The sequence below is a fragment of the Lepisosteus oculatus genome, chromosome 8 (genome assembly GCF_040954835.1).
Source record: "Lepisosteus oculatus isolate fLepOcu1 chromosome 8, fLepOcu1.hap2, whole genome shotgun sequence".
NCBI classification, from domain to species: domain Eukaryota; kingdom Metazoa; phylum Chordata; class Actinopteri; order Semionotiformes; family Lepisosteidae; genus Lepisosteus; species Lepisosteus oculatus.
Window position 1 is genome coordinate 13,166,124 of NC_090703.1, and position 13,666 is coordinate 13,179,789.

At 39.8% G+C, this 13,666-nt stretch overlaps 2 protein-coding genes across 12 annotated transcripts in view; one reads left to right on the forward strand and one right to left on the reverse strand.

The window, feature by feature from the left end:
- The window catches only part of trim9 (tripartite motif containing 9), a 46,512-nt gene extending 41,820 nt beyond the window's left edge, over positions 1–4,692 (reverse strand). For 5 of the 11 annotated variants that reach the window (XM_069193266.1, XM_069193261.1, XM_069193264.1 and 2 more), the window contains exon 1: positions 3,468–4,688. In XM_069193266.1, the coding sequence (XP_069049367.1) occupies positions 3,468–4,304 (837 nt within the window). In that variant the 5' untranslated portion in view covers positions 4,305–4,688. Of the gene's footprint in view, positions 1–3,467 lie in introns of all 11 variants that reach the window. The other 6 variants (XM_069193267.1, XM_069193257.1, XM_069193256.1 and 3 more) reach the window with 3 other exon arrangements.
- Positions 4,613–13,666, forward strand: part of tmx1 (thioredoxin-related transmembrane protein 1) — a 49,235-nt gene continuing 40,181 nt past the window's right edge. Inside the window, exon 1 of the mRNA XM_015350760.2 lies at positions 4,613–4,687. The gene's annotated coding sequence lies outside the window, so the exon portion shown is untranslated. The remainder of the gene's footprint in view (positions 4,688–13,666) is intronic.

Here is a 13,666-nt window from a genome sequence, read left to right on the forward strand (position 1 = left end):
GTTCTCATTTGATTTAAGCTTTTTTACTGAATAAGTCCACTGGGTTGGCCTCACCAGTATCGGATCCTCTTGTACTCTTCTGTGTGTAAAGATGGTTTATTCTGGCAAAGCGGGGCAAGCCTTTAAAGGCAGTTCATGTATATGATTGTTTTTCTCTGGTCTCATTTTTTGTATTTTTTAAAATATTTTTTACATTTCTGGTCTCAGGTTATGTAACAAGGATTATAGAAGATATCTGTATATAGATTTGCCATTTAATCAGACATCCATTGTCATGTAGGCTTGGAAGACAATGTGTTGAATTCAAGTATTTCTGGAATACTTTCTTTGAAGAATATGGTGTATGTCTCAATGAATCTGTTTTTTTTGTTTCAGCTGCACGCATTTGAAATCCTAAAAACTAAATAGGTTCTAAATGGAAATAATTGTAAAGAGATACCTCAGTTGGTGCTGTAATAAAATCTGCTGACCTTCAGAGAGACTAATGTAGATATATGTTAATCTCTGCTATCTTGTCCTGCCATACACTGCTATCATGAATACAAAGACTCCTAAGTTATGATGAGATCAGCTGTACTCATAACAGTTCAGAAGTGTTCATCTATTGCCTGCAATCTGCTAAAAGAGCAGGTGAGAGGAGAGTGCTCTCAAAATGTTGATTGGTGCAGCTGAATGAGATAAAATTGCCTTTCACTGTAGATCAGTCATAGGGCTCTTGTGCCACCCTATAGTACCTACAAGAGGTGACGTTGAAAGTGTTACATAAATATTGAGGTTATTTCACTGTACGGGTTGGATCAAAACTTCATTGTATTAAGACTAGTAATATTAAGACCTTTATTCAGGGTAGGAATTTGGTTCATTCCTGACAGAAAAAGCGCTCAGGAAATCCTATTTGCATTGCATGGTCTTCCCAAATTCTTCTTCTTTATGTCTGTTTGAATTTGGCCTGCGGAGGATGACCGGCACAGCTGTGTTGATCTCTAAGGGCAGATTGTTCTGCCGCTGTGGCTTTTTCAGGCAGACAATGGGTCCCAATCCTTCTGCTCTTTCCTTAGCGACGGTGTTTGCTCAAGGGAAAGTTCACAAGGGTCCCATCAGTTCTCACGCTGATGCTCAAACACTGGCACACATACACATGCCACTGGACTCACAGCACATCTACTGTAGATAGCTACCCTCTCTAAACCACACCTTCAACAAGCCAGCATGTTGCTAACTGTAATACTTTTTTGTTTGGCTATCATTTGGGCAAATATTTAGTCTTCAAAGTCAGAGAGTACATCAGTGCTCTTCTCAAGTCTCATTAGAATTGAGAATTCACTATAGATTTCAGAGATATAAATGTTTCTAAGAGCTACCCTCACTTCCCAGTAGGAGCATCTCACTGTAAATCTCTGAAAGTTACATATTTTAATTCTTTTCTTTTACAGGTTCTTTTATCTTAATATTTTCTTTTAGTTTGGTTTTTGGGGATGAACAAAGCCTTGTACAAGCTAAGCAGTGCGCTGTGCTCTGCACAGGAAAAAACCCAAATCACTGAGCATTCACTTAATGACTGGCTCTTACCACAACATAGGAGGTGGGAGGGAGAGGCTCAATTATACAGACAGCAACCACTGTTTTTGTAATTTGGTCCTTGAAATATACAGTATACCTGCCCCAAAACAATTAAAAGGACATGCTATGACAATAAAGAACTGCCTTACAAACAACACAGAATTGGATCATTTTTGCAAGATAATTTTGCTAAACTTTACTGCATGTGCATTATTTAGTTATATATTTTAGTACCATAATTCTGATAGAATTTAAAAAATAATAGTGTTATAATTATTACTAAAAATATATGGGTAGAGCTTTGCCAGATGTTAAAGAGGGCAGTCATTCTGTTTCTATTTTTTAAAATTATGTAGAATTAAGGAAAATAAGAAAATAATTTTCATTGTAATTTAGCGTAAATACATAGGTCTATCTAAATCAATTATCAAGCCTTTATTGCAGATACAGGCAAAAAGAGATTATATCAGAAATGGATTTTTAAGAGTTTCATACTTTTTTGGGAAAATGGTTAAAAGCAGAGATGAAACAACTATAGACTGAAGCCACACACAGGGTTAGAAGTACAGACTTTGCCATACAATGACAGATGATAACAATGAAGACTAGAGACCATCATGCTGATAAGAAAACAATACAGCTGACAATGAAATCTTAGGATAATTAAGTCCACAACACAGTAGGAAATGTACTGGTATTTAAACATTGGTAAGTAAAAGGTGAACTGGCTAAAGTTACTCAGATTTTCTTAAAAACAACAAGTGCACTTTTGCAAAACTACTGTTAATGTGTACCTTTTGGAATGGTATTCATTGAGATAATATTAATTTCCTGGTTATCTGTGTGAAAGAAGATGCAGGGAATATTTTAAGTATTTTTGGTTCACAAACAAAATAAACTTTAAAAGGGGCAACAAAAATACCCTTCAGTAAGAGTAACTGCAGTCTGCTGTATTACTTGAGTTGGGCTTGTGGTGTTACATGTACTGTGTGTTCCCTTGGCAAAGGTTTTGTCAAGTGTTCTAAGCCTTACTACAATTGTCATGATTCTTTCAAAAGAACTTGAAGCTGCCAAATCTGGGATCTGCTGCTTTCTCAAAGTTTGTTAAACTGGCACCAGTGGAAACGTGGAAAGTTAGCGTTTCAATAGGCTAAAAAAATTAAACTCATTACTAATTCAAAACACACACCCAGCCTGCAGCTTTTGACGATACCACAATGAATGAATCAATGAATGAAAATGGTAAAGTCGGGTGTCTGTCCGAGCAACTACGTCATTTTCTGGTAAAACGTATAGTCAATAAATTGAACGCAACAATAAAAAATACTTTAACTCATTTCTTATGGTACAGGGTATTTTTTAATCAGTAGTTCTTAACGCAGGTCTGCAGTGCAGAGACGAAAGCATAGACTTCTCTCCCAGCAAACTGAATCATAACTCGAGCTAACAGCACCCCAAATAAGCAGTCCTTGTTCCACACCGTTACTGTGACAACTTATTACGCACAAGTAATGGCTCTTTTGTAACATGTTTTAAGGAAACAGTAACATTTATATTGACGAAATTATCATGTGAATGAAATGTCTATTACATTCGAGCACCCAGACATAAACGAAAGCTTATACAATGCTAGGACCGTGCGAATTATGTGTGCTTTATACTTTGTCTGAATCTTTTTTACCCGTATTAATAATATCGTCTTGAAAACAAATAGCACAAAAACTATCTCACCAACAGTAAACGTATCTAAATGACGGCAGTAATCTACATAACCTAGGCGACCTGCAACGGAATGAATAAAAACCAGACTTTAAAGATATTTTTAAGGAAACTGTGATACAACGTTAAGCACAATCAATCCACTCGTGGAAAGAAGAAAACAAGACGCAAGTAACCCAAACTGTTACCTTGTGAAGTTTCCACATGGCCCCCAACGCTTTGACTTCATGCGTGGAGTGCTTGCCCTCTTCCAGACACTGGTAGCACACAGGCATCTTGCACTGGACGCAGTACATGCTGTGGTTCTCCAATTCGTGCTCGGTACAGGTGGAAATTTTTCGGGGGCTCTGTCTGCGGCTAACCCTCCCCTGAGCCGGGGGTACGAGGCGATGCTTGGCGAGCGGGCCCCGGGGAGGGTGGCATCTCAGACGGCAAGGGTCGCAGTAGAAGACGTCGCACTGCTCACACATCACAGTAGCTTCTTTGGGGCTCTTTTCGCAAAGCTGACACTTCAGTGCGGCCGCTTTGCTCTGCTGGTACCTGTCGACCACCCCTTCCAGCACCCTGTTCTTGGGGAAACCGCGGAGCCCCCGGTCGTCCAGGATTAGGCTTCGATGGCACTGCGGGCAGGTGATGCAGGAGTTGCGAGGGATGGGAGGCAGAGAGCCGGGGTGCTGTAGCAGGTGGTGCTGGGGAGGAGGAGGAGGGACGGCAGGGGGGAAAACCCGCACCCCGTTCGGGGATTTCTGGCAAGGGGTGGTCGGGGCACTAGCGAAGCCTCCGTACGAGCCATAGCCGCTGTCCGCCTCACTGTACAAACTCATTTTATCCAAATCTAGGTAGTCATAGTCGGAAACCCCCGAGCCAGAAGCCCGAGTACTCTGCGGTGATTCGGCGTCTGGGGTCTGCACTAAAATATTCCGAGCGCACGCCAGGCAGATATTGTGGGAGCACGGCAATATGATGGGCTCCCGGTAAAACGATCCGCAAACAGGGCATTTTAATTCTTCTTCCATCTCTTCCATAGGTGGCTGTTTGTTTGGAGATGAACGAAGCCTCGTACAAGTTAAGCAGTGCGCTGTGCTCTGCACAGGAATAAACCCAAATCACGGAGCATTCAACTTAATGACTGGCTCTTACCACAGCAGCTACTACCTCCGCTGTACCAAGCCTGAGGTATGAGACCGGACCAATTTATCTCAGGCTGTTAAGCCCACCTACCTTGCACAGGACAACCTCTACACAAAACTGATTGGACGCTGTAAACTGTGCGGAGATACAATTGGATACTTCAGTTGTCAGTTTACGTGATGTATCGTTTAGGTTGACTCAGAAGAGGCATTGATAAGGCAGCTCCGTGAAGTTGGCCCCCCTACAGACAGCACAAACGATGAAACCCAACTTATTCGTAAGTGCTACGTTTTCGCCGGTTTGTGCCGTTGAAAGTAGTGTTGTGCTGCTTTCATTTCCGAGATATAGCGCCTTGTTTTTTTCGGGGTCGTGACGTAACTCAGCTCCCCTACAATGTCGTAGGGAAACCAAACCGGTCTCATTCGTTAGCGCTACGTTTGCTGCTTTCGTTACCGAGATATAGCGCCTTGTTTTTCCGGTGATCACTTGACGATGCTCGGTGACTTTGACCTCCAGTGACCCCATCTACCGAGTTCAAGCGTTCTGTTACAGTTTAGCTCGTACCCCATTTTAAAGGCAATCAATATCCATAAACATGAGCCTCCTTAGATGTGAATAATACTAGGACATGACGCATGCCAACAAGTTAACCATCTATGACATAAACCTGTGGTTGTAATGTATGTAAAATCACCGCGATTGTAAGTTCCATGGTTTTTATTTTCTAAGGCACGTTTTTCTTTCTTTCCCTACCGTGACACGCTGTTGCCAAACGCGTAACTGTGGGATACCATCGTGACAAGAGCTCCGCAGCATGTCATGATAGGGACCCCATGTGTATCGCGGCAGTGTATTTCACGACTGGCGCCTTGCTTCCATGCCACCCTGGCACCGCTGTCGCAACAAAGGTCTCATATCAGGACATGATATACCCAGATAGGACGTGCCACGATGGACTCTGTGTCGCAATATGGGGTCAGCATATCCTGTCCAGGGTATGTCCTATGCAACATTTGGATTCCATGTGGCGACATATGGGCAGAGCATTTTGTCGGGTATGTCATATCGCAATATGCGGGCTCCATGTCGCGACATGGGGGCGGGGCACTTTTGCCGGGTATGTCATATTGCGATATACTGGCTTCATGTCGCGACATGGTAGGTGGGAGTTTTGGCTGGGCATGTCATATCGCGATATAAAGCCTTTCATGTCGCGACATAGGGGTGGGGCACTTTTGCCGGGGTATGTCATATCGCGATATGCGGACTTCATGTCGCGACATAGGGGTGGGGCACTTTTGCCGGGGTATGTCATATCGCGATATGCGGACTTCATGTCGCGACATAGGGGTGGGGCACTTTTGCCGGGGTATGTCATATCGCGATATGCGGACTTCATGTCGTGACATGGGGCTGGGGTACTTTTTGCCGGGGTATGTCATATCGCGATATGTGGCTTCATGTCGCGACAGTGGCGCATGACAGTGATCCCCTAGTCGCAGTGGGTATCGCGATGTGACTGGTGCGCGCATTACTATCGTGACATGCTATCGGAGTCGTGAACGCGCTGTGGATGCCATGACATTCTTTGTCTGCTATTCAGTTTTGCTTCCGTGCGACTTCTCTTAGATTGATCAGTAATTGGAAACAAATGGATGTGTTACTGTGTATCTAGCGTGCTCATACAGCACACACAGAACACACAGAACTGCCGCTGTGGAGCTTTACCCAATCAGAGTGTCGATTCTCACGCTTCACCCAATCGCAGCCCGAGCTGTTCGGGGGTTTAGCCAATCACGGGTCTGAGAGCTGTTCAAGCTAGCAGCGCCGGGTGGATCGGCTTGTTTACTGTCAATGAGAAGTTATTTTTAAAATGCTTTACTTATCGGCTTTTTTAACGTCTTTATTGATTCACAATGTCCCGTACTCTTCGAAATAAATACATTTTTATTTGCAATATATCCGCTGGTTTCTGTAATGAATACATGGTGTTTGAACAATTGTAATCGTATATTTCAGGTATTTTGTACTTCAAAAATGAATAGAAATGTAAAGTCTATGATCATTATATTATTATGTTCGTGCCTTCAATTTTGTTTTTTTATTGTTAAATTATATCGATCTTGAAACTAATACCTAAAAATGTAAATATGGGCTCTCGTGTTGTACCAGCGGTAATTTGGAAACTGATGTCTTTTCACCAATGAAAGGAGTGCACAAGCAATACATTTTCGAGAACGTGGTTAAAAATTAAATGAAAACACCGAAACCCAATGAACTCTTAGTAACTCCTCCCTAAATGTAAGACTGTTTATTCGTGTAAAGGCTGCAAAGTCTGGGGTCAACTGATCAAAAGATCACAACTAAAAGATCTGGTGGTCGTGACTTTGCTGCTTGTATGTCACAGAGTGAATAACAGAGTCACAGTTTGTCAGGTGAATAAAAATGGCCAGTCGTGCCCCATAGCTCTCTGATGATATGTAGTTCAGACAAGAGCTGTTCACACTCTGAAAAACAGTCTCAGGTATTAATAATAATAATTGCTTACACGTATATAGCGTTTTTTTCTGGATCTCCACTCAAAGCACTTTACAGGTAATGTGACGTCACAGGCAGGAAAAGAAGGCGCTATATTGAAATATATTGAAACATCCACCCCACCCGACCAGACTGACTCGGAAAACAAATTGCCCCCATTATTTTCATCACAATCAGAAGTTCAAGTACCGAGTTTGCTGATACCTGTAAACTTCCTTGCAGATAGTCACGTGATTACCCGAGACAACAAGGCGCTATATCTCGGAAACGAAAGCAGCACAAACCCTACTTACAGCGACACCTACCGGCACAAACGCAGCAACTTCATGGAGCAGGACAAGCAAACATGTCTAGGTCATTACATTGACTTCACCTGAGGATCTAACACAGGCACCCATACTTGTGTCTTCAGGGGGCAGGTGTGCCCTCACGCTGTATTCTACACCAAGGACTGGCCGGAAATCCAAAGATAAAAGGACAGTGAGCTCATCGCCTCATGTTTGCGCATATAATTCCTGTAAATAAAAACACACGGATAATGACAGTTTATTAAAGAATTCAGATATATGTTCACTTTTGTTATGTGAAAATAAAAATATGTTTCCAATATTGCCGCGGTCCGCAGGTGTGAGACGGTGGACTTTCCAGTGTTGCTTCTCGGATGTGTTATTTACTACCCGCGACAACTTTGTTCGTAATGCCCCTTAAAAACACTCTGGTTCTTTTTTACTTTAACGAATGTGCTTTGCATAAAAAGTGCAACAGTGGTCTTGTTCGTAAAGTTGCAGATTCAAGCCTTTTTGAACACGTGGATCGACTGACGGAGCGGATCTCTACACGTCCCTTGGTGCGCGTGTTTATTTAAGAAGGAGACAGTGAGAAACTGATCACTTCTTCAGATTTTTAAAAAAGCACACCGCTATGAAGTATTAAGACGTGCTCGTTAAAGCCTCTTGGTAAGAACATGCAATTGTTTGCTAATGTTCGCTTTTTGAGACTACACCTGCAACTCTTCTGATTAGGGTTGTGAGAAATTTAATTTTCCTGCTCACACAAACGCACAGAAGACACTGATATTAAATGCAAAATCCACCGCCGCCCCCCACCCAGGGAAAACAAAGAAACACAATTGCAGAACTGTTACTCTCGCACGAACAGACGCTTGAGCTCGGCAGACCGGGTCACCGGAGTTCAAAGGCACCGTGCATGGTCACGTGATCAGCGGAAAACCAAGGCGCTATATCTCGGGAACGAAAACAGCACAAACGCTACTTTCAACTGCACGAACCGGTACAAAAGTAGCACTAACGAATGAGGTGGGTTTAATCGATTGTGCTGTCCGTAGTGGGGGCAACTTCACGGTGCTCGATAGGGCTTTTCCTGCACGTACCACGAAAGGGGTTCTTGTTTATTGGAGAAAGCTATGGATTTTATAATGATAAATGATAAATAATACTGTTTCTGCTGGCTTTTTTTCGCATGGGATATCCGTTTATTTTCCATTATTCTTGTTTTTTTGTCAGTCAAGATTGATGTTTTCCTTAACCAAATAGGAAGATAACGCCAGATTGATAAAATAGACAACGCTTTAAAGATAAAACCTCATTTTACAGCACACAAGAAGAACATATTTGTAGTAAGATGAATGATAAACATTGTTTTCTAGGTTGTAGATATACTGTGCATAGTTATATACAGTAGAAAAGTAAACTGCCTTCATTCCTGAATTAATATGTTAAGAGAAAGAGATGGATTAAGTGAAATTTAGACTCTAAATTAATTGTGGTTTATTCAGCATGTTGATGGTCTGGTTCTAAATTGTAGTGTTAGTCAATGTGGCATTTTAGAAAATGTAGCTCATTAGGCTTTAGAAAACAAAACTATATTGTGTCCTACAATGTAATTGTATTTGCTTTTGCTGAAGAGAAATATGACAAATTCACATTGAGATGTTCAGGCCATAATGATGTATTGTAGCAATTCTCAATTTAAAGTTGTCAGCATGACAAATAACTGAAAATAATCAAAATACAGATAAATACTTTGGTCCAACTTCTAGGACTATTAGATTGTGAATAGTTAGTTTTGTTAAACTATAAATCAGCAGCACAGTAAAGAACTGAATTAAATGATCACCCTTAACAGTCAGAAGGATTTATAAACACAATTCCTTTGTCATATAGAGTACAGTTGCAGTTAAGATGCTGTTTATGATATTTTTATTATACACAGTATGTCTGAATGAAGGCTAACTGCATAAATGTATTATTTATGGTGTTTTTTTACATTTTAGAAACCAGTACAAGCAAAAATGTTAGAAGTGGGAGATAAAATAAAGACACAGCTCCATTTTCAAATAAAAATTGAGCCAGTGAAATTTCTAAGGTTTTAACATAATTTTCACGCTTTGCATTTTGTTTACAAGGACACAGTGGCATACAACTGTTAATTCAAATCGAAATCCACACACCATATGATTACTGAAAAAACACATATACAGTACATATTGTTTTTGTATATATTGCACAAAACTGGTTTTGAAGAAAACACATCACCATATAGTTCAGATCCCTCAAATATTAATTTCTGCCATCAGCCTACTGAAAGTAGAAAAGTTTATAATAGGTTTTCAGAATAAAATACCCATTATGAACTTTTATACTTTCATTCAGCTTTTTAAATAGATATCTCCAGAACTTATGATACTGACACAGCTCACAGTGAGAATTACTCACTGAGGAATTCTCCTATATTGTATTAAGACTTTATGACAAAGTATGTTGCTCTGATTCAGAAATCTGACAGCAAGCTTGTTAGTACAGCTCTTTTCCTCATAAAAATGTAACGTTAGCATTGTATCATAATAAAAAAAAGACAGATTGCCAAACAATCTCATTATCTCCTTGGTGTTGATGTTGAATTGTCACTTGTTTTGATGACTGCAGTGGTCAAGACAGTATCGGAAGCTTGTGAATTTACTTCATCGATAAAGTGTCTTGTACTGTGTTAGGAAAAACATAGTGAAAATGGATGCATTTGATGACCTGCCTTGCCTTTTTGATGCCTTCCTGTTTTTAGGAATGTGTGCACATTTCCACAGCGAAAAGTGTCATATTCAATGAGAAAGTGATTATGTGTGACTGGGATTGAAGTGTGACCCTTAATCGTTAGCATCTACATTTCTAGTCACACTTGTCTCATGTTTCTGACATCACAACACTATTTTCTTAATCAGAATAACACCCTCTGAACACACCCAGAGAACCATAATTCTGTTAACATCTTGTGCTATCAATGTACAAATGGATATTTGTCTGAAGTGTTACATAAAGTACTCTGAAATGGTTAAACTTTGAGTTTTATAGTAACATTATGGCATACTGTACATGTTTAGTATTTGTAAAATGATTATTCAAAAAAAGTGATGCTTTGTACAGTGGCATGTCTTCTATTTAATATTTGGTGTATATACCACTATACAGTAAGATATATAGTATACATGTAGTATAAGGTATAAAGTAAACATGTACTGAAGATGTACAGTAACTGTTTCCTAAAGCACCAGTGGAAATCACATTCTTGTATTAGTGAGGCTGCATTCTGTCAAAATCATTTCATACTGGAGTGCCCTGATGGGTTAATGGCAACAACTAAGGTAAATCTAGTGGGAATACAGATAAATACAAGTCTTGGTAAAATGAAATTTTATGAATCAAAGTAAGGTCTAGCAGGACTTACATCACTAGGTCTGTGTTACATACGAAAAAGCTGAGACACTTATTTTACTGTAATGGTGTGTGATGGAAGTGTTTTTTGTTCTATATTTAACTCCGTACAGTCACATTAAATAAGGATATGTATTTGATCCTAGTGTAATAAAAGAGAGATAAGATTGTTTCTTAATTTATGTTTGTTATTAAAACTCTCAACTCTAGTATCTACCAAGCACAGACTAGCTAGGCTAAAGCATATACAGTAGACTTGACTAAGTTCACCTTTTGGTGGTGTTGCTGTAATGAAGTTCCATACACCCCAGTATTTTGTAAAAGCAACAAAGTAGACCAGTAATGGCAGAGACCAGGCTACACGTGTCTTCCACCTTTCAGCACTTTTCCATCATTTATATTGCTTTTAGATCAGGCTTCCATTGCAATAAATTCTCCATCTAGCCAGAGCTTTGAAAAATGAAATGTGACATTTCTTAATATATTTTGATTGAGTTTTTATTAAAGTATATTGTGCTGAAATAGACCTGTATTCAGAAGAGCAGTAGGTGACTGTTTTGGGTTTGTTTCTGAAAGACAAGAGTAGCTACAGTAATGAAATAGATTTAGTCTTGAGATCTAAATAAAAGAAAATAATAGTGTAAAAATATATATTTTTCCTGTTTTTTTTCTGCACCATGCTTTTCATTTTCAAAGAGCGTACAAGCGGGCATTAGCACCACAGAGGATGAAATCCCAGATGCTGGATGTGGAGATCTTTCACACATCAATTTATGGTCATATCAGTTCCAGTTAAATCTAAGCTGAGATGGAATCTATTGGTTAAACATCATTGTGAGCCAATTCACAAACCTAGGTGCAAGGGGCAAAACACAATGATGTGTACATTGCACTGAAGTTTCAATGATGAATAATACCATTAGAAAATTAACCAGCACCAAAAAAAAAATAAATTCACTTTCTACCCTTGGGCACCACAAACCTCAATGGATCGGTTTATGTGAAAAGAGGAAAGGAAGACATTTGGAAAAATGATTCGACAAAATAGACAGTTACAGCCTGTTTTCTTTTGCGAACTAAAACCCTGAAGGCAAAGGTACTCCGTACAAGAATGAGCACTTGGCAACACTAGCCCTATTTCTGCACATGGGCAGATTTCTCCAGATCTAGAAAGAAAGAAGCAGAATTAGTAAGTGAATGAAATAAGACACATTATTGTCAAGAAGAACCTTAGAATCCTAAAGGGCTTTAGGGCAGTTACTACAGGGTAGGGACTGGGAACCACTGTGTTGATTTCAGCACAGGTTTAATGACCTGCTGATCTACAAGGATCAGAAACTCTGCTCAAGGACATTAAATGCTTGATTATACCAAGAAGAAACAAAAGTACCTGAAAGCAGAGCAACAACTCAGTTCTTGAGCTCTCTAAAAAGCTATAAGTGAAGTGCTGTTAAGGGTTTAAAGCTCTCCTATCGCAGAGTGTGCCATGTGTTCCCTCAGTCACCTGCCTGGGAGAGCACTTTGACATTATCTAGGGGAATGTAACATGATTACCATCAACCACAAATTGTCTGTTCGAGTGGGAGCGAATAAGTACAGGTAGCAGTCTGTATGATCTCTTCTTGACAGAGAGTGGGTATGTACAAAGAGTTCCCTATATTTTAGAATCTTTTGTAGTCAAAGAGAGAATGAATTATTTAGAAGTGAAATAATGGAGTGCGTGGGAAGGAAAAGCCCATGTTCCCTGCCATTTAACAGTTTAGCAGCGGTAGTAGAGATCTCATCTAAAAGTGGTAGGTAGTGGGAGCCCAGATTCTTAGAAAAAACTGATCTCAATTAAAATGCAAATTGCCATAACAGATTTTGTTCCAGAATTACCCTTTAGCTGCCTTCATTTGCATTGAAGATAAAGAGTGTTATTTTTAGAAGTCAAATTTGCGCGATCATTGGAAGGGGTGGTGATTTGAACTGCACATGATATTCACTGTAGGAGTATCGCATCATTTGTGCCTGCTTTAGGTCACGCTTGTTACAAGTCCTGTAACAATCCTATTATTGTGTGTTGCATCATTGTCTTTTGTTGTGCGTGTCTAGGTCATTAATCCTTCATTAATGCACTGTAGTAATGAGGTGCACTCTTTTGGGGAGGGTTGCATAAAACAGCCTTCCCATAATAGGTAAATCAGTTTTCCAGATGGTGGCACATCTATTAAAATGCTTCTTGAGATGCAACATTTATACCAGCAGCAAACGGGGAAAGCGGATTTACCACATTAACTTGATGACGTGACTTTTTTTCTCAGTCAATGAATTTGAACTAGAGAACCAAAGGATGTTTTTACAGCTGAAAACTTTCAAGTTGGGTTCCTTTGTGTGCCTTGGTGTAGAAGTCCTGCACTCTTGTATGCATTTTGCTCAGTCACAAGTGCTTTATTCAAATAGATCGTGTCTCCTTTACAATCAGAATTTCAAAAATATATGTATTTGAGGAAAACAAGTGTTCAGAAATATATCTTGGGTACCTCCTTCACATACCAGGGCTGTATGATCACATCCCAAAAGCTTTTCTGTAGAATACCATATAACTCACTTATTTATATTGGAATCAAATAGGCTTTTAATGCTCTGTGGCACTTCTACTAGGAAAAGTGTTGGAAGTGATTTACTGTATTACAATAAACAATACTGCTGCAATTACTGTGCCTTCATACCATGCAACTATGGTGTTTGTGGAAAATGTATTTTGCACTGACTGGAAACAAGTGCCAATGTGCTAACTGACACCTTGGCAAACGTCCTTTTTTAGAAACTGCACTGGATAAACATTTTGTTGCTTCCATCGGCCTGATCAAATCGTGGACAAAAATACCAATAACTTTAAATAGTTTAAAATGCATAATGGCGAATCTTGAAATGGACAGATGCACACAAGCTTGCTGAGGTTTTGTGGGCTTTTTTTTTGTGTGATTCGACTGAGAAAGAGACAATTGCTG